The 21,705-nt window shown below is 30.5% G+C and overlaps 1 protein-coding gene across 4 annotated transcripts in view; it reads right to left on the bottom strand.

The window, feature by feature from the left end:
* Positions 1 to 103: 103 nt before the first annotated feature.
* Positions 104 to 21,705, bottom strand: part of LOC134699101 (cell adhesion molecule DSCAM-like) — a 49,031-nt gene continuing 27,429 nt past the window's right edge. Inside the window, exons 10-39 of one of the 4 annotated variants that reach the window (XM_063560791.1) lie at positions 21,457 to 21,611; positions 20,741 to 20,867; positions 19,787 to 19,906; positions 18,785 to 18,979; positions 18,302 to 18,443; positions 17,912 to 18,060; positions 17,386 to 17,517; positions 16,828 to 17,066; positions 16,317 to 16,554; positions 15,807 to 15,953; positions 15,241 to 15,396; positions 14,568 to 14,701; positions 14,049 to 14,202; positions 13,647 to 13,761; positions 12,727 to 12,881; positions 12,255 to 12,272; positions 11,428 to 11,526; positions 10,873 to 11,058; positions 10,413 to 10,588; positions 9,859 to 9,979; positions 9,011 to 9,181; positions 8,339 to 8,581; positions 7,945 to 8,057; positions 7,242 to 7,371; positions 6,196 to 6,327; positions 5,026 to 5,268; positions 4,365 to 4,515; positions 3,705 to 3,856; positions 3,205 to 3,355; positions 104 to 2,680 (exon numbers count right to left, since the gene is read on the bottom strand). In XM_063560791.1, coding sequence (XP_063416861.1) covers positions 2,584 to 2,680; positions 3,205 to 3,355; positions 3,705 to 3,856; positions 4,365 to 4,515; positions 5,026 to 5,268; positions 6,196 to 6,327; positions 7,242 to 7,371; positions 7,945 to 8,057; positions 8,339 to 8,581; positions 9,011 to 9,181; positions 9,859 to 9,979; positions 10,413 to 10,588; positions 10,873 to 11,058; positions 11,428 to 11,526; positions 12,255 to 12,272; positions 12,727 to 12,881; positions 13,647 to 13,761; positions 14,049 to 14,202; positions 14,568 to 14,701; positions 15,241 to 15,396; positions 15,807 to 15,953; positions 16,317 to 16,554; positions 16,828 to 17,066; positions 17,386 to 17,517; positions 17,912 to 18,060; positions 18,302 to 18,443; positions 18,785 to 18,979; positions 19,787 to 19,906; positions 20,741 to 20,867; positions 21,457 to 21,611 — 4,541 coding nt within the window. In that variant the 3' untranslated portion in view covers positions 104 to 2,583. Of the gene's footprint in view, positions 2,681 to 3,204; positions 3,359 to 3,704; positions 3,857 to 4,364; positions 4,516 to 5,025; positions 5,269 to 6,195; positions 6,328 to 7,241; positions 7,372 to 7,944; positions 8,058 to 8,338; positions 8,582 to 9,010; positions 9,182 to 9,858; positions 9,980 to 10,412; positions 10,589 to 10,872; positions 11,059 to 11,427; positions 11,527 to 12,254; positions 12,273 to 12,726; positions 12,882 to 13,646; positions 13,762 to 14,048; positions 14,203 to 14,567; positions 14,702 to 15,240; positions 15,397 to 15,806; positions 15,954 to 16,316; positions 16,555 to 16,827; positions 17,067 to 17,385; positions 17,518 to 17,911; positions 18,061 to 18,301; positions 18,444 to 18,784; positions 18,980 to 19,786; positions 19,907 to 20,740; positions 20,868 to 21,456; positions 21,612 to 21,705 lie in introns of all 4 variants that reach the window. The other 3 variants (XM_063560790.1, XM_063560793.1, XM_063560792.1) reach the window with 3 other exon arrangements.

Below are 21,705 nucleotides of genomic sequence, written 5' to 3'. Positions count from 1 at the left end.
AGTTCATCATTTTTGTGATTTTACTTTTGATGCGCCAGAAGAGTGACCTGTATTATTCGTTATTATTATTTATAATTAATAAAAAAAAAGACAACAAACTCAATTAATTCAACTCTTTATATCAATATATTTTATAACAAAACGTCACATGTAACTGTCATAAATATATAACATACACATTACATATCACCATAGTACATTAACTATTCCATTGCACTGCTTCTGAATGTCAGTTTCAAAGAGGTATCAATGCATCTTACATTCCGTATACACCATTCACATTGAAATTAAACTGTTCTTATATAATTGACATGTTGTAAAGATATAAAACTTGAGGTTACTGAAAAACCGAATGTTCGAGAAAAGGGAATGTTTATTTCACAAAGGCTATATCGCCAAAAGAAAGCATTTAATCCTACCATTTTTTTTTCTTGAATCAATTAATTCGAGTTATTTCTTATACTGCCATCTTTGCTGAACTTGTGTGTCATTTTGAAACGACAGCATTATCAATTAAATGAGGAATTAAATTTGTAAATTTACTACTTGTTATTTGATTAGCCAATTCTTAACGTTTGTGCATAAATCTTGGCATGATTCTCGTGAAAGCAAGTATCTAGTTGTCAATGTTATTAATTTTAATCCTATTAATTTACCAAAAGGCAGAGCTAATAGTAGCTATACGCACAGTAATAACTTTGTAGTTACATATTTTACGAATTTTAGACTAGACAAAAACATATGCTTTTTTTAATAATCTAATCATATACAACTGATTAGGAATAGTCAAAAATATTATCACTAATAGGAAACACAATTCCTCATTCATAACTCATATTTGCACTTTTTCTATACAATTATATTTCTCTATACAAAACACACACATGTAAACATAACTTAGAAATATTGCACTGTTAGCTTATCACGATTCACATGAGAAAATACGAAAACTAAATAATAAATATGACTTTGTCAAAATAAAAATAAAATAGCAAAACTAAATAAATAAAACATGGCAGTGGTTTACAATTTGACTAGAAAAAACAAAGACACGTATTTGATGACAACTTAAATAAATGGTATTTACAAAGACGTATTAAACTTGAAAAACATTATCAAAATGCACAATAATGAATAGGTATTTACTTTAACCTATTGGTAAAGTAAAACCAAAATTAATATATGTAATGAATAAACATTTAAATAATTAATGACAACTATTGAATATTGACAGCACTAAAGTATAAGTTTAAGGTGGTATAATGATTTTTAATTTGTTGAATAGAATATTGAGCAGATTTACAGACACTATTTTTTATCATTGAGAAGTAACAATGGAACGTGATTAAAACGTTCAACTGATTTTAACAGAGTTGTCTCCCTGTAGTGTTACAATGTATGTACCGCCTTCACATAAGGATTAACAAAAGAGGACGAAATTGACAGCTGTATATATGAAGTCTGTCTTTGGCAAATACTAGTACCTAATACTACTACAGACTTATCAGTCATGGATAATTGCAAAATAAAAACAACGATAAAACCTAAACATCAAATTAACAGAGAAGTTTATAAATAATAATGATAAATACTGTAAAATCATGTTACCAGATGATAAGTATAGTTCATGATTTAGAAGCAACAGTAAGATAAAAATGTCAAAGAAACAGTTGTTACTTCATTTAGTTTTATTCCAACACATTTCATTCCATCTTGAAGAATAAAAGCCAAAATCTAAATTTTAGTTTTTCAAAGTTGCTTGACTCTCCTTAAAACCACAAAACATGATCAAACATATACTAATGTGTAATCATTCAATAAAATAGAAAATAAAATACATTACCAGTATTATTAAAATGCCCAATGTCATTATTCATACCTAAAACGTTACCACATAATTGTGAGACAAGAGTTCGATAAGATGTCTCGAAAAACAAATCTTATGTCCAATTCATCTTACTCTGAATAAATAAAGTATGTTTAAACTAAAACAAGAAAATTGACAGTGCATCTTGCTATTATAAATATCATGAACATCAATATAAAGTCTCGAAAAACAAATCTTGTGTCCAACTCATCTTACACTGAATAAATAAAGTATGTTTAAACTAAAACAAGAAATTTGACATTGCATCTTGTTATTATAAATATCATGAACATCAATATAAAGTATATTTGTAAACATAAATAAGGATCTAATATTTACACATTAAACATATATACTGATTTTATATTACACGCTAAACATAAATACTGACGTGATATTTACACAATTATGTGTTTTGATCTTTAATGTTGAACCAGCATTTGCATATCAAATATACAAAGGCACAATGTTTTAAATGCTTAACCATCGTTTTATCTATAAGATAACTTCTTATGACATTTTTGCTAGTGTCCCTTTCTTCAAGGCATCCATTGTCAATATATATACAGAAAGACATGTTCTGCAACAGAGTTAGGGACTCATTTTTACGATTTAACCATTCGCATATCCAGTAAATAATCTGTTGACAATTCCCGATAATCTGGCAAAGACTAAACTCTGTTCACTAAATACGCTATTTTGTTTGGTCATTTAATTTATACTATAGTAAAATCGTCCGTGTAGCCTTTGTCAGATGACCTTGTTCTGTCTGTTAATATAACAGCACCTCCAATTTCTACAGGTCTATAATGCCTGTAATGTAACAAACAATAACATTAAAGGTTTGTTTCACTATAAAATATAGGTTTCTCGTTTTAAATCAAAATTGCCCAGCTACCAAATTAAATTAAGTATCATTTTTTGTAGATTGAGGAAAACTTACATTTTTGTGGATATTTTATGTCGATGTTTTGCATTACAAAGTTTACAAAGCCTATGCAAAATTCTTTGAATATTTATTTTCGTGGTTCACCTTAACCCATGAAACCCATTAAAATGGTACATGTTTCCAACGAATAATAATAAATCCACAGTATGCATAGATAAATTGTTATTTGGAGGGAGAGTTTTCTCATTGGCACTCATACCACATCTTCCTATACCTAGACAGAAATTTGTTGAATTGGCGAATCTATAGAAAACAATTAAAATCAAATCAAAACAAAAATGATATAATGTGAAAAAGGAATGGTATATGATTGTAATAAATATTTTAACCTTAACAGATCGACAGGATCACATGTTTGTACGTTAGTTCATGCTTAAATTGAATATACCTATCTAGAAGTCTAACAGCTTCCTCGTCCTGTTCTATCGAACCTACGAAACCCTGTCTTGCAAAAGTGGTCACCAGTGGTTTATTTTCATCAGTTCCAGGTGTTTGTAAGCTGATATCGTATCTAGTTTTTGTATGAGGTGTCGATCTGCCTACTAACAAAATATACACATTATACCGCAATATACGCTAAGCGAAATTCACTTCGTACCACACACTATCTGAGATAGTTTGCAACGTACTAAAAAGTATGGTTACAAAGTAAAAACTTTCTTTGCATCACTATTTGTTAATATTATTTATATTTCCAAATTTCAATAAAACTTTTCTTAAATCAAATATTGCTAATTTTAATTACTTGTAAAGCAGTAAAGCAGTTAAATTCAAGTAAGTAATAATATTTTCTATGAAAATAATACTTAACAATGTCAAAGTAAAAAAAATTATTGCCATATAATGTAATTTGACCTTAAATTAAGATAATATATTAACATTGCATACCTCTTTTACTAATGCTATAGTCTGACTCCGGATAACTTTCATGAGGATATGAGAGGTAACCTTCAGATGGACTATACCGCGGTGGCGTTTCTTTGCCTCCAAATGTATAAGTTACTTCTTCACTACTCGTTGTGCTAGCCATACTAGGCGTTCTAAAATAAATAATTGATAAATTAATTCAACGAGAAATTGAGATGGTTAAATGAGAATTCATATTGTTATCAATTTTCGTCTGAAAAATATGGAATTGTAGAGAGTTCGCATGGCCTTCATCATTTGCTCCTGTCATTTTTCCACAAACAAATAATACATTCGTGTAATCCAGCGATGTTTTGAGTCGCGTGTTTTCCTTACCCATAAAAAAAAAAATATGCATCCCACAATATATGAATGGATCCACAGTATAAGAATATCGAGTATTTTGAGAATCCTCTCGTAAATATATTGTATTTATATTGACAAGTGATTCAATAAGGTGTGAATCTTTCCAGCAGTCATATCACGACACGTTATTTCAGCAAAATAAGTTGTAACCGTCAAATTTTCCCACGAATGTGCCTTTTCTTTTTGTAGAAGCTACTAGTATGTTATGTTGCAGAACTATTCTATTTTTATGCGAAATCATCTACAAATGCTTATATGTAGAAAATGAAGAAATACCTTTTAACATTTTGGGAAACATTTCTTTTTCCTGTTAATTGACCTCGTTGTTTAGTTTTATGTTTCCCTCTCGTTTTCCTTGGATGTACAGTAGACTGTTTTCCAATGTCTGAAACGCCTGGTTCTACGTCTTTCTTATGTCCTATCTTGTCTGAAATGATATAGGGATTTGATTAGATGCTTGGTTAGAGTTAGGCGTTATGTTAAAGTGTTTGCCAGCTATTTCTACTTCCAACATTTTTTAACGTCGGCAATTGAAAAAATCCGTGTTAAAATTTTTCTTATCATACAGTAAAAGTAAACTCCACAATGTTCACATTGTACAAGTGAGAGGTTTAGACCTATAAAACGTGGTTCACTCCGCCATTTTCTACGTTTGAAAATGCCTGTACCAAGTCAGGAATATGACGTTGTTGGCCATTCGTTTGATGTGTTTTGTCATTTGATTTTGTCATGTGATTAGGGTTTTTCCGATTGAATTTTCCTCGGAGTTAAGTATATTTCCGATTTTAATTTTTACTTAGATATGATATCTAAATAATTACCAAAAGTACCAGGATTATAAATTAGTACGCCAGGCGCGCGTTTCGTATACATATGACTCACCTTTTTTAAATGATTGTAGTGTGTCTTATAATCTAGTTTTGAACAAAAATATTACCTTGTTTAGATCGAAATTGGCAAGCTGCCTCCCTTTGTTCATTGGGTTCAGGTGGTGATTGGGTGAATTGTCGAATACCTGGATCACCGGGACTATCAGTCAGCTGTGAACTGGTATCCTGTTGAGATTCATACAGAACAGACGATGGAGGGTTCCGCCGTGCATTCTCTAATGCCTCCAGTAACTCGTCACGACTTGAAGATACTGTCGTAACACTTGATATAATGCTATGTCTCAAACTCGCTGCAAAATAAAATAATTGAAGACTTTGAAGGTTAGTTCCTTGTCTTATAATTCTCTCAATACTTGTTGAGTACCTTGTTCTATTGTTTATTCTAATACGTTAAAAAAAAATGTAATGTGTTAAATTTTGTGATATTTTAACAAAAAATTTTTGCTTTCACATTTTAATTAATGCATGAATTGAAAAGACCGTATTTAGTTTTACAACCTAATGATTGCAATTTTAATAACTTGTCAGCGTTGGTGACGTCAATTACAATTTGTAATATTGGAATGACGGTTTTTTTAATTTATAGATACAGATACATCTATTTACTTTTTTCCAGTATATTAACAGATGTCGATATTATCAGGACACCTCTCTTTTTAAGAAGCTAGTACATCTTCTTTTGTTTATTGTTTGTCTGGTAACTGTTTCATTAAACATTACCCCACATCCCAGTTATTTTTTTTTATTCTGCAGATGTCCATACTAACCGTAAATAGTTGACTTTTACTAGTCTTGCAATTTAAATTGACCAATTTGGCTTTTATTAACGAAAGATTTATGTAATAATTTAGAATTCTAACTACAATATATGAAAATGTTTCTGCATTAATTTAGGCCCAATTTTAAAATAACTGATATAATAAATTTCAGAATGGAAATGAGAAAGATGCTAAAGAGACAACAACCCTACCGAAGGCCGCAAATGGGTCTTTAACGCAGCAAGAACATCAAGAACCCGGAAGTGTGCCTGAGCTGACGCTTAAATGAAATTGCGTTTCAATTCAATAAAACTGAACGTCACAACAAACTCCATCACATATAAATGAACAAAATCAAAAGTAACTTTCAAGACTAACATCGTCCAGAGACTCCTCACGTTGTACAGACGCAAAAATGAGCCGGGGTTAAACATGTTATCTTGGCCTTTTGTGTGTTACCTTTATCATCGGATGCATGATGTGGTGTATTCCTGACTTTTCCGTATATGTTATGTTGTCTCCCATGACTAGTTGTGAATAAAGCATGTATTTGATCTGCACTGGCATATTTACGTGGGCTCAAAGCCATACCTACAGAGACAGATTATGTCATATGAAGGTTTGTATATATCCATGATAAAAATATGATGTACTGTTCGTAAATAATAGTGAATAAAGAGTGTATTTGATATCTGCACTGACATATTTACGTGGACTTAAAGACTAAAGAGACAGATGATATCGATATGTAGGTTGTATATACATATTAATAAGAAAAAGTATAGTTTTTCAACCTCAAAAGACTTCATATAATGTAATAAATCACATTACATAAACTGCTTGGAATAGAAATTGCGTATCTATACTTCACTTTGAAACTTGATATATGCCCACACGACACTTACAAAGGAAGACATCCTGAGTAATCATAGGTTTGTTCTGTATGTTTTGGAATTAATCAAATACAAAAAACTATGGATCGTCAATCAATGGATTGCAGACCTACATAACACAAGTGTTCATACAATCAAAACCATATTGCTGAGTCGACCAAGTCTTCGTAGAAACCTCTTTCTGGAATTCCCCCTTTGAGTTGTAATTTGTAAATACAAAATTTAAGAAATTGACCTAATCAAAATACTAGATTTTTTGATCAACTACATATTTGTTTGGGGCACGTGGTCTTTTTTTTAACAAACAATCGACATTCTAATGGGAATAACTCATTGATCATCTTCTTGCCGACATGTTTCTTTATTCAAATGAGGAAGACTTCATACAAATCCTTCTTTGTTATAATAAAAAGAATCAAACAGTATTCTTCTACTTCCAATTATCTAAACGACAAAGCATCTAATCTGAAGTAGGGAACGAACTTTAATGTCATCAAATCATTATTATACAACCTCAAAACTTTCTAAAAGAAAACAAAAAAGAATCTTAAGATATCACACTGATGATTTGCAATAAAAAAAAAATACATCAGTTGCATTGTCAAACCTTACCTTCATTGTCATATCCTGCAGTATTAGATGTTGGGTCAATATTTGGAGGTTTAACAGGAGGCACTGGGGCTAGTTTTTCAGGATATTTTGATTTCTGTTTATAAAATGGCACGTACGGCTCAGTGAGCATCTACAAAGAGGAAAATAAAATTGCAAGTTGCACTGCAGGACAACAAAATAACTATATTCAATATGTTGGTTTCTAATTGTAACATGAGAAATGTCTGTAACACGTTTAAGAGTGTGACAGTCGTTTGATCTGTTTATGTAAGGGAAAGGGTAAAATGAGGCAAATTTGAATCCCTGCTCCTCCCAGGATCAATTTAATAATTACAAAGTATAATAAAATCTATCATACAACATCCTTAGTTTCAAATACATATTGACACTTGATCTCAGCATTCGAAATTCCTAATGTAAAACTGGAAAAAGCGACAGAAAGTGCAATAACTAACTTTTATGTGAATAAATGAATAAAATTAAATGCAGGATTTTAAATGTTCGGCAATATCAATAGAAAGGTGAAAATTTGCAGCATAGCATACTATTGCTTCTTTATTTTATTCCGTTATATACATATTATAAACTAATTGAAAGATAAATATGCTCGCAGTTGTGGCTAATGACATGGGAGAAATATTACACAGACCAACATTTGTTGTGTTGGGAAATGCCACGCTTTTAATTAATATGAAATACTTACAGCTCTTTGGGCTTCTGCTTTTTCAAGACTTATATCGTCCATATCTGACCTTTCTTTTAGTGCTTGCTTCATTTCATTAAATGTTGCGTAAGGATTGATGTTACCATCGTCGTCTATAAAAGAGAATAAGTAAAACTGAATGACTTGAGATTTCTTTTTCAGACCTGAACTATTACTTATTAGAAAAGACGAAAAACCTGACTTTGCATATGTACTCTTATCATTTAGCAGAAAGTGAAAATAAAGAAAGGGTTTGAACCTTCTTTAAAATAGTTTTTATATAATCGTAAATAAAATCGTGAATAAATTTAACAAACATTATGTGAATATTCTTTTTATTTAAAAATCTATTACTGTAACCAATTTATTGTTGAAAATATGACAGTTTTCATACCTGATTTTTCAAATGATCCATTTTCACTATTACTTTTACTAGTATCCGTGTTAAACAACCACGATGGACTGTTTTCAAGTAAATTGTCATCAGAGTTCAAAGACATGAGAAGGTTTACATTTCTTTTAGTGAAAGGCTCAGAATTGCCACTGCTGCTGTCGTAGTCACAGTTTAACCTTTTGTCAAGGTCATTCATAAGTGATGTCTCAGCTGTAATGTCTCGACGCAGATTTGAAGATAACTCTGTAACATAAGTAGTAAGTTGCTTTAAAAAAGTCAAACATGGGTTTTTAATTCATAGATACGTTTTAAAAACTTAGAAAGCGTCTTTACTGAATGCTATTTAGGAAATATCAAGTAAATTGCTGCAGCATTGTGTTTCTCAAAAAAATGTTTACAAATTAAACGATATTTCTACTTCCAATGTTTGTTATTCTATTTAGATAAATTTTGAGTTAAATCCGTACCACATAGTTAATTTGACAGGTACCCAAAATAGCAAATGTAAAACGAGAACTTTCATAAAACCAACCGAGCGAGTGCTGTTTAGCCAGTCAAGGTCGTTAAACACTTCCATTTGTTGTCTTTCATATCTGACAATAATATAAAATTATATATATTTGAAGAAGCTCTGTCAAATAAACAATAAGGATATATTAAATGTCAACTTACTAAATGTATCTTTGAGTTTGAGTAATTCTCTTTTCCTTTTGCAATAAAGTAAAACTGCAACCAGTAGTATACATGTTGAAACGATACCAGCACACAGAGGAATAATCACAATTTCTTTTTCATAAAATCTTTTCTCATATTTGTTAGATACATAAATAGGAGTGATTAGTTCTGAAATAATAAAAAAAATACGGTTAGAACGTTTACTTTACCGATAGTTTATCAATTTGGTGATGTCTTAGGATTCTATAAGTCAATTACCAATCCGCTTTTTGTGATCCCTGATAATTTGATAAAACTTATCAACGTATTGTATAGGAGTAACACATCGAAAATTACATATTATTCCAGAGCACTTAAGATCTTTTAAGTGGGAATGACGTTGCTCAGTCTTTTGTTTCTATGGAGTGTTCCGTGTATTGTTGATTGTATTTTTGAATTTTTCGTTTTTTGTTGTTTGCTCTTCAACTTCGTACTTTATTTGGCCTTTTTTACTTTTTTGGATTCGAGCGTCACTGATGAGTCTTTTGTATATGAAACGCGCGTCTGGCGTATATACTAAATTTAGTCCTGGCCTCACGGTCATAAATCTTTCGAATATGATTTTTGTGCTCTGAGCACTGAGCAAAGTGTTATGCCTTCAAGATCTGGTATCTATGATGATATTATTTGCACTAGTTTTTTTAGTTTGTTTTCTTTTGTTTTCTGGTTTGTTTTCTACTGAGTTCGGTTAGTATCATTCGCTTCTCTTTCAAACCATAAAATATAATTATCTGACGTATCGCATCAAATACAAACATTGTACATTAAAAGATACATCTATTTTCAAGAAAAGAAATGATACACACCTCCATGATAGTTAAGGGTTGCAAACTCTATTGGACTTTCTGTTGAACCAGCGTCACTGTATGCTGTAACGATCATCTTATACCAAGTAGCCGGATGAAGGTCTAACACGCGGAACAAAGTCTGTAAAATAATAAACATATGTTTGTGTTAGGTCGTAATCCAAATTAGTATCATTGGCTGAAAGACGGCATTCACTATATTTTTGTCACACAAAAGATACATGAGCTTTCAGTGTTTTATCTTAGTTGAATGTTGCTTGGTGTATTATTTGACACTACAGTTATCAGAATAACAATGTAATTGAGTTCATATAAATTTTTATTTACTCGGCAAAAATAGTATGCCTCTGTCCAAATTAAAGAATTCGTCAGTAGTATAAAATAGATTTGTATGAAATACGTCTGGAAGATGACGCTAAATATTATTCAATTCACATTCAACGATTGTCCATTAAAGTTTTTAAAAAGAAGTATTTCTATTGGTGATATGATGAATGATTCTTTTTCAACTGACATACAATAAAATGTAGTAATGAGGAATGTAAAATACTTACGATATTCCAGTCAATGTGGTTTGCGACTTCTTTCCATTTGTCATCTCCCCACACTTGATATTTTATTGAATAGAATGTAATTGGACACCCAGATGTAAGCCAGGACGTCATGTCTAGGTCTACAGAAGTGACATTTGTTGACTTCAGAAGCATACTCTTTGCTGGCATTATTGGAGCTGAAAAGGTAAATATTAACGAACTTGTACTTTTTAAACTTAATTTAAAAATAAATAAAATAAAAGTATAGTAACTCGGCATTGTAATCAACTAAAATTAACATTTGAAATGTAAAACTACATAAGGAATGCAGCTGAGCTCAACAATAACAATAATAGTCTTAAACAATAACAATAAAGAGCTATAACAATGTATTATACAAACATTTGTCGCTTAGAGAGACAGATGAATTGACATGCATGAGTATATAATATACTTCCGAATTATATCAATCTCAACTTACTTGATCCATTGGTTTTAGCTGAAACTACATTACTGTCAGGACTATCTCCGTGCTTGTTTTGAGCATTAAGTACAAATTTATACGAGGTCCCACACAAAAGACGTGATGCTGTATATGACCTGTTACTTGACCCCAAGACCATATGTTTCCATTCTTCATGTTCTTTTTTATATCTCAATGAAAATCCTGTAAAATAGAAAAACAGTTTTAAAGCAAATTTTCTTAACTACATCTCTTTCTATTTCAGTATGTTCTCAACAGCGTAAACAAATCTACCCTTTGCTAGGTGTAGATGGAAATTTACACGTTTACACTGAATTGCATTTAAATAACTTATTGGTATGTAATCCACTATTTAAATTGTAAAATGTAATGAATGAAAATAGATATGAAAATATATCGCCATTTGTTTTTTTATTTTTTTTATTTTCTGTCTAATACAAGTGAGTTATGCCACACGTCAAAGTGTGATGTTACTTTGATTTATTAACCTAACTGGTGTACAAAGTAGTAAGTCATTCGTTCACAAAAATCGAAAATAAAACAATGCCTTACTTTGTATTGGACTTCCTCCGTTACTGCCCGATTTCCAGCTGACTTGTATTGTACTAGCTGTTCCAGTAACAACATATAATACAGGGGGCTTAGGTGGAGCTGTAAATTAAATTATATTTCATGTACAAATGCAAACAATATTTAATGAAGGTGAAGCAATAAAGCACATTAGTTTCCAAGTAAAAAATGGAAACGATATTTCAAAACTGATGTGGTTAACGTTTGTTAATTAGAAAAAAATACTGTGAGTCTGATTACTCTTTTGTCACTTATATTTACGTTTATGAATATTTTAAAACGAGTGAAACAACAATAAATATAAATAGTGTTTACAATAATGTTTAGACAATCTTATGCTATGGTTTCTGTTACCAATAATGTTAAATGATTTAGATTTATGAAAATTGAACTTTAGCACAGAAATTTCAATTCGTTTTTCAATATCAATTTTCAGACTCAAGTTCGTTTGATTTACAACAATTTTACAAGATGCATGGTACTCATGCAGATGATGAACTGTGAACTAATGCAATGATTAAAAAAAACACTGAAATAATTGACGAATAATGAATGATAATTTAAAAGGAAATAAAAGATGATAAGATGATTTGGCATTTTGAAATTAAAAAACAACCGCCCATATAATGATGATGAAAATAGTCTTGATATTTGCACTATCAAAATCATAGAAAACACAAAGGTAAACATAAGGTATGATTGATGTCTAGGATGATACAGTTACACCATGCAAATCAATAATTTCTTTGAAATAAGAATGACAAAATAATGACAAAAGAATGATCTCATTGTGATATTTTATTACTTACTGCCGATTTTGTTACTGACTGAGTGCATTAAATATAAAAACAAAATTATTCTAAATGTAAATTAGGAATAAATATCATTTGTAAATATCGCATCGTATATTTAGGCTACTATTTTATGTATTTAGTGTTTTCTACTAATGTAAATAAACATTTCATCTATTTTCTTATCACCTAGTAATCATACCTTAAATTAGCATGTTGATGTTTCAATCGCATGTAATCATTGAAATCATGATATATTTGCCACTTACAGTTTAGCAAATAACAAATTTAATCAATACTAATTTATCAATTCCAAATCATGATTTTTATTTATCTTACTAATTCTATATTATACATGGAACATTTTGAGCGTAAACGTTTTTTTCACTTCATTGTTGATCATTAAGCTGTATATGTTTCATTAATATCAAAGCAATCTTTTATAATTATATTGTTATGAAGACAAGTTAAGATTTAAAAATCAACTGACCTTGTACACTAACAGCATACACTATTTGATCTGTGCCATGGGTGTTTTCTGCTTGGCATGTATAATTGGCAGCATCAGATCCTACGACAGCGTTTATATACAGTGATCCATCAGTTAACAACTTAAATCTCTTGTCAGTAACCATAGTTTTACCTCTGAAAACAAATGAATTCTGTAGAGACAATTGTGCTTGTATGCGTGGACTAAGTTCAAATTAAAAATTTTGATGCCATTTTTTAGTCAACCTCTTGGACATTTATTCATAAATTTCTCATCATATTCTTGCATAGCGCCCGTACGATCTATTTCGGTTTCGCAGTATTTACTGGCTAACAAGCAGATTAAAAGTTGCATATAAAAGTTTAAATATTAAAATGCTGAAATGACGATTATTTAAGATATTTTATCTAGCCACAAAGTTAGAGTATATTTTGTGGAGTTTTATTTAATATTCAAGACTGTTAACATTTCAGGATATTCGTTTCATTTGTAACTTTACAGAATGAGAAATTTTATCTTATTGTGATTTCTCATTGATGATGCTGTGTGCAAATAGGGTGACAATTACACTTTCTAGACAATTACACTGTCTTAACTCATTTCCTTAAGTTGTAACGCTGTAATAATAACATTAACGGAACCAATTTTCCTGCACCAGATGCGCATTTAGACAATACATGTGTCTTCAGTGATTATCGTGGACAAAATATTTGAAATCCAAAGCTTACATAAGAGACGAAGAGCTATAATTAAAAAGGTTGAAAAAATATAGCCAAATCCGTGAAAGGAATCAGAGCTTTGCATGAGGGAGATACATTCCTAAATTTATGATAATTTCTTACATTTGTTAAAGCAAAATTTAATAACACAAAAAAATTTATTTCCGAAAATTAAACATTTATGATGAATATATATCATACCTGATTTTCCATGTAATTTTTGGTGATGGAATTCCTACAGCAAGACAGGTTAAATTCAATGGATGATGCCAAGGTATAGTCAACATACTTGAAAAACTAGCTATTTTTGCTGAAACTGTAGAGAAAACGAAAGGAATCATACTTTTGAACAACCACACCGAAAATAAGGTATTAGTAAATAATATTCAGTTTCAAAGCTTAACTCTGTTTTTGAAGTTTCAATTTCTTCAGCACGTATTACAACATCTTTATAGTTGTTCAGAATTTATTCTACACCTTTAACGCAATATGATTACATTTTGGTGCGAATTGAAATAAGAAACATATTCATCACGGTTAAATTCATAAAAAGTAGTAGATTGCATATCAAATATTTAAATATGAATGTAACATTGTGCATACCTTCAGATTGAATTGACCCAGACACTACTTGAGTCCGCTCTCCTTCTCCCATCCTGGTATTTGCTGACACTTGGAAAAGGTAATCCACATTACTTGATAAGTTTGTCAACAGAAGAGTTAGTTTTGGAGCATCTAATTTCATTGGTGTCTTTTCCTAAATGAGAGAATATAATTTTCGTGTGTAAAAAGAATCAGTATGGGAGTTGAAAACGAAAGGGAATATACATAACGAACAAGCAAATTAAAGACATTTTAATAAAAACCAAACGAACAATTTAGAATGAAGTCAAGTCTTAAAAGGTCAAGAGGTTCATTCAGTCGATTTATTGTCCTGAAGTAGTATATTTTACTCATCTAAAGATAAAAAGGTAAAATTGATTAAGCATACATTGTATAAAAAAATCTAAAAATGTGGTAATTCGAAAAAAAAAATGTTTTTGGAACGATTGCAATTTGATGAACCTAATGTTTTAGATATATTAAGTCTGATCAAAAGACTTGAATTGTATATTTCTTTACCTTGTATGTTCCACCTGTGATGTAAACATTATATCGGGTAAGAATTCCGTTACTATGAAGAGGGGGTTTCCAAGAAACCAGAATACTGCTGTTATCCACAGGCAGTGCTTTAATATCCGCTGGTCGTTCTGGAACTGAAATCATTTAAAAAATATCAAGTCTGATACCTTACAACCTCGATCGAGCAAAGATCTGTTGATTTTGGCATTTTTTTCACGTCTTTTTTTATCATACAACTCTTCATGAATTCTGATATTTATCCTAGTTTTTAAATAATTGGCTTACAGCTTTTATTTGGTGAAGGCAAAGATTACCTTAGCCGTTTATGGCACAACTTTTTGGAATTTTGTATCCTTAATGCTCTTCAACTTTGTACTTGTTTGGCTTTATAATATTTTGATATGAGCGTCACTGATGTAGACGAAACGCGCATCATGTGTACTAAATTATAATCCTGGTACCTTTGATAACTTTTTTATCATTGAAAGCGCTTCAGACGCCAAAATTTAAAGAGTGCTATTTAGGTTTTGTTATTTTAAATTGTTAAATAATTTTCTATTTGAACTTAATATAATTCAAATGGACAATTCACTGAGAAAACAGAGTTCCATTATTATCAATTGAAGTTAAAAAAAAACCCACACGAAACAGTAGTATTTTGCTGTAAACATACCATCTTGTTGTGTAACTACATATATAGCATCACTTCTGACTCCTACGCCTTTCCTCGTGTATGCAAGTACTTGTAGGCTGTAGTTGGTATATTTAGACAATCCTGTTATAATAGCTTCCAGATTATCAGTTATCAATGTGTTGGCGTCACTTTCATCTACAAAAATTCGAATTTATATTAGCATGTTATAAACCTGTACTTACATAATATATATTCTTCAAATGTTTTATATTCTGTAAATTCAGAAAATAGTGCGTGCATTTAGTATTGCGATTTTGTCATAGACTAAAATACGAGAAAAATACTGTTTAAATTTTTGTGTTTGCATTTTTCGCAATGATAAAAACCTCGCAATTTCTGAATATACAGTAACTCATGATGTTAGTATTTTTTGCAATTTTAAATAGTCTACTTGCGATGCAAAAGTACACTAAGACAGTTTTATATAGAACGATTACTAGTTGTTACATATTCATCAATATATTTTACTATGATACATTGTGTCAGAAAAGTCTTACATGTTTAACACATTCTTTAATGTATTACTTCAGACAAATGATTCCTACCTTCATCGTCTCTGACTGGCTGGTACAATATCTTATATCCCTGTAGTATCCCATGGAGAGTATATAACGGAGGCGGTGACCATATTATCTTAATACTTCGGGAGTTTATAGATGTAGCTTGTACTCCTTGTGGCGGCTGACTAGGAACTGCAATATAGAGTTGAAAGTCAGAATTTCATTTAACAATTAACCGTTCATTATTAATTTCATGATTTATCCTTATGATATATTATAGTGATGTTTTTCTCTTGGTTTTGGTTTGTGACCGGAGTTTGTTTTAGTTTAATCGATTTATGATAAATTAACAGCAGTATATTACTTTTGTTTTTATTTATAATGTGTTTTTTTTATAGTGGTGGCAGTGTATTATACAATAGTTCAATTTATAGAGAAAATATATTTTTTCTTACATTACTGAATTACAAATTAAGGTTTGTTTGACTTAATCTTCGATTTTTTTTAATCAATTACATGAATTGAAACATGGGTAAATTAATGATCGGTACTTACCATCTTCTAAGGTAAACACTTTATAATCTGGAGAAGATGGACCACGTCCTTTACCATTATAAGCTTGGATGTGGACCGAGTATTCTGTAAACTTTTCAAGATTGTGCAATGTATGTTCTGGTTTAAAGTCTTTTCCAATAACCTTTGGTATATATAGAAATCTGGCAGGGCTATCTGTCATCTTATATCCAATATAGTAACCAAGTATTTTACCATTGATGTGCTTCGATGCTGGTGGCTGTAAAATACATTTCTTGTAGTACAATGTTATTTAAAATATCTTAGCAGATCGTTAATACCGTAGTATGTGTAGTTTTAAAATGGCATATAATAATTGTTTTATAATAAGTTGAACTTTAATGGAAGGCAATACATGTTCACCTTGACTATAAGCACAGTATGTCCAATTAAAATATAAAAAAAATCGGAGACATAAAGGAAATGCCTAAAATAAAAATGGTGTTAGATGAGTATGAATGCATATTCCAGGGATTACTCATTAAACACTTACCATCCATGTTATTTTCAGGGATTCTGATCCTAAAGCTGTCACTTCTATATCCTTGGGTGAACCTGATGGAGCTTCCTCTAACATTACAATGTCTACTGGCTGAGAAGATGTTCCGTACCCAACTGAATTGTTAGCCCTTATTCTAACTAGATATGACATACTTGGCTGCAAATTAGGTACACTCACTGATAATTCTGTAGATGGTACTGTTATATTTGGAATTTTTCCCTGCCATGTTCCTATTAATGAAAGTTAAAAAATAGCTATAAGTGTTAAAACATTTGAATATAAGTTTTATTTGGTTATCTGTTGTTCGTATTTGTATTTTATTATTTGCAATAAAGCTTAGAAATTGTTAACATTTTTACTAGTTTGCATATCCCTTTGACATCATAAGCCTCGTTTTTTTTTTTTATTTTGCCATGTGATTATGGACTTTCCAAATTGATTTTCCTCTGAGTTCAGTATTTTTGTGATTTTACTTTTTTCACTGTCTTTTGTTTTTACCTTGTTATTACAGTTAAAATATTTAAAAATTAAATAAACGATAGATAGTACCTGTAGATTTGATATATTCTATCACATAAAACAGTATATCTGTGTTTCCATCATATGGTTTCTTCCATTGGATCACTGCTTCACGACTTGTTTTACTGACAACTGTTACATTAAGTGGAACCTCTGGTCTTTCTATGAAGAGAAAACACATTATAAGTAGTTTTCAAGAAATTTGATCTCTATAGGCAAACGCATCAGGTTTTTTCTTTGTTTATTAGTTAAAAAAAAGGCAATTCTGTCATTTTAAACAACGGAAGGAGAATTGTAAAATTAGAGCAAATACTATGATTTGTTCTTCCAAGAAAATAACATTAATTTAACCCATAAATATATTTCCATGTTTTTCTCCTTTGGTTAAGCTACCTATTTGGAGTTAAAGCGTTCAATTCCTTACAAGTTAACTAACACCAGAAAAAATATAACGCTTTACTATGTCAGAATCTTGAATCAAATAATTGAAATTTTTAAAACACATTGCAATGTCCTTTACAAATAAAAGTTAAAAAAAATCATAATGTATACTTACCAAGTACAACTAGTCTCATAGACAATATGCCATTTCCAAATTTGTTAGCAGCAGTACAGACATAAAATCCGGTGTCATGTCTCCCAGAAGGACGAATTACTAAGCGGGATAACATTCCTCTGTTTGTAGTTATTTTCTCTATTTGTTTCCTTTTATGAAAAAAACCCAAAGAAAATGCATTAGGGATGAAAGGCATTTTATTAAATCGAAAAAAAATAATGATTTTATATTTATTCTGTAATTAATCACTTATTATCATTTCAACTAAATGACAACAAAATCTAGTACAATTACAACTATGACTACTTTTTTTACAATTACTTTGATCACAATTGTGGCTTATAATATTAATAAATGGAAGTCAGTAAACATTGAGTCGATTGTAGATACCTTGCAGATGAAGATAACGATTTCCCATTAAAACTCCAAGATACAGACATTGGCTTATCTCCAACGGCTTGACATTCTAGAGTTGTATTTTGTCCTTTTATCACAGAATAATTCTTACTAGGTTCATTAAATCTGGCTGGAACTAGAAATAATACAAATATGTTTAAAATCATTTCATTTTATTCAGGTTTAATGATATTTCCGAATAGATATATAATTATTTGCCAAATTATCATCGATATAGCATCAATAATATAAAGATAAGAGGGTGATATATAAGATTATAACCCTGACTGAGAAAACATTGCCAACCGAAGTGAAACAGAATTCCCGTAAAGAATATTGCCCTAGTATTATTCAATAAATACGTATATTTAATAAAGGTGGGCTATAATCTAGCGTCAATTTTTGATTTGTTTTCTCACAATCGAATTATGACTTTTGAACAGTGGTATACTACTGTTGCCTTTACTTGACACTTACTATGCACTGTGAGAAAGATAACTTTACTGAGAGGATATCCTACACCATTGTCAGCATGACAGAGATAATGCCCATGATCCTCCTCTTCAGCATGTCTGATTACAAGTGTGCCATTACTCAACAGCTGTAGACGACTGGAGTTATCATTGGTATCTTCGGTATAAGGCAATGCTTGATAGGAGCCAAGTGTATCACCTGTAGGAAAATAAAACACACAGTAGGAAAATTAATTGACAATATTCTAATTTTTCTCTGATTGCATTAGTGAATCTTTAATTTTTTTATATGAATCAAAAGAAAGAATACAAATGACTACACAATGGTGTGTAATTTCATTGTTTCTGCTCAACGAACGTATTTAAATGTATATGCTATTCGATAATTACAAAAAAATGTCTTTTATTTGCCAATTTCTCATTTTAAAAAGTGATTTAAAGATTCCGCGTTGTCTTGTAAAGGAATTATCCAACAGTTCGATCTTTGACTTTCCTTCAAATAAATAGAAGTTGTGACATTGTTTCAAAAACGGCAAGGAGAGACGACGTTTAACTTATTATGAATGTTTGATTTGACATCAGTTTCATTAAATGGAGACAACCATTGTATTCAAATCTCCAACTACATCAATTGCTAATTTGATGGTCGCAAATACCCGTTTGCTGGCTCCTCTAACGCGTCACCAGTAAATCTAATTAGTGACAATCAAATCACCAATTGATGCCGTCGGAGCTTAAATTACAATATAGCTATCTCCTAATTATATTTTAAGCAAATATACATAGAAATGATATTGGCACTCACACCACACCTTCATATATCTAACATTATTTACTAGTATAAGGTCTTGATGAGTCAAATTATCACAGCATCATAAACGCAGGTGGCAAAGCCGTAATGACTTCATAATGAGTAATAGGTGAATATGCATCTAAAACATTCGAGTTAGTCATCTTTCACCACAAAAAATTACAGTATATGCTATGTTTGTCGTTTTATATATACCTAAAGCTTTCTTCCACAAAATCTTTGGTGATGGGATTCCATTAGTAAGACAATCAAGGATCACATTTTTCTTCAAAATAACAAAAGAATCTTCAGGTTCGTTTATCCACGTTGGTGGAACTGAAACAAAAATTGGTAATATAAATATGATGAATTTTAATCATACTTTTCTAATCAAACCCCCTGGTTTCCTTTACAACTTATAATACAGGGGTGAACCTTAGCGTAATAGTTGTAGCTCTAAGGGACATTGTTTACAACCAGTGGTGTACTTTGTACTTTATTTATAAGATAGAGATATACCATATATATGAATTAAGATTGGACAATTCCGTTATATTGAAATCTGATCATAATAACCATTATGTCGTTATGAACTTCCTTATTACAAAAGAAGTTCATAAACAACGTTCAGACGTTAGATGTGGATATACGTGACCATTTAAGATTCGAAATTCATTTACTAGTAAAAAATAAACAAACCAAGGTTTGATATTAGTGTTGTACTGTCCAGTGTTAGTGGAAATTCTTTTTATCGTGTTTGAATAATCAATAATTCAGTTCTCATTCTTCTAAGGAAATGAATTATGTTAAATTTTATGTGATCTTCTATTTTGATGTATAAATAATTATTTAAATTGATTTGTAAGATGAATTGATAGCATCTATGATATTAGATAATTGAAATGTATTGATGCAACTATTAAGATATCATATATTTACTATTAATACAATATACCTAATGTTTATCATATTTTATATCATACAATTTTCTAAGTTCAATAGTACACATGAATTAATTACGAAGTCAAAAAAATCAAAGTGTTGTATGAAAAATATGAAAACAATTTGGTGTCATCTTGCAAACTCATCATAGAACATTTTTGTCCTGTGAGAAATATTATCAAATAACAAAATGAAAACAAATATTTTTCATAAAAATAAATGACATACCATCCACCTGCAGTAAAGATGTATATGTCACCGTAGATGCTGGGTTACTAGCTTGACATGTATAATTTCCGGTATGCTTGGTACTGGCGTCACCAATAATGAACATACTGGTGTAGGAATCTAACAGCTGAAATCATCATTTAAATTATGAATATAATCAATAGATATGCAAGTGAATATATTTTATTTTATTGTTTTCATTTAATTTTTCAAATGATTGATGAAAGTTTGACATATTGAAAAACAAATTTTGACAAACGTATGTTTCCTTCCCTTTCATGAATGTGACATACAGAATTAGACTTTTTACCGGATTTGATATCACAAAAGCAACAACACGGGTGCCACATGTGGAGCAGGATCTGCTTACCCTTCCGGAGCACATGATATCACCCCTAGTTTTTGGTGGGGTTCGTGTTGTTTGTTCTTAGGTTTTCTATGTTGTGTCATGAGTACTATTGTCTGTTTGTCTTTTTCATTTTTAGCCATGGCGTTGTCAGTTTGTTTTAGATTTATGAGTTTGACTGTCCCTTTTGTATCTTTCGTCCCTCTTTTCTAAGAATGTATATCTTTGTATTCCCTCTTTGTGAATCTTTATATATATATATATATATAGTTGTATGAAAATTATAAAACTTATGGCATTGTACAAAAACTGAAACTAAGAATTCACAAATCACTATGATTTTTTAGTAATAATTATCTATATCATTCACCTGAATTTTTATGCCCATATCTGGTGGAATAACATGACCATCTTTTGTCCATTTGATTTTTATGGGTTGGTCACCACTACTAACTACGCATGAAATAACAATTCTGTCACCTTGTTTCTTGACAGGAAAAGTAAATGGATCAATCATTGGAGGTTCTTTAAAATAAATATAAAACTAATTATATTCTAGGCATTTGTAGATTCTTAAATTGATACCAGGTGATACAATGTGTAACTAGCTATATTCTAG

Source organism: Mytilus trossulus, unplaced genomic scaffold (genome assembly GCF_036588685.1).
Source record: "Mytilus trossulus isolate FHL-02 unplaced genomic scaffold, PNRI_Mtr1.1.1.hap1 h1tg000024l__unscaffolded, whole genome shotgun sequence".
NCBI classification, from domain to species: Eukaryota; Metazoa; Mollusca; class Bivalvia; order Mytilida; family Mytilidae; genus Mytilus; species Mytilus trossulus.
The sequence above is the reverse complement of the archived record's forward strand: the minus strand, read 5'-3'. Positions and strand labels throughout refer to the sequence as shown.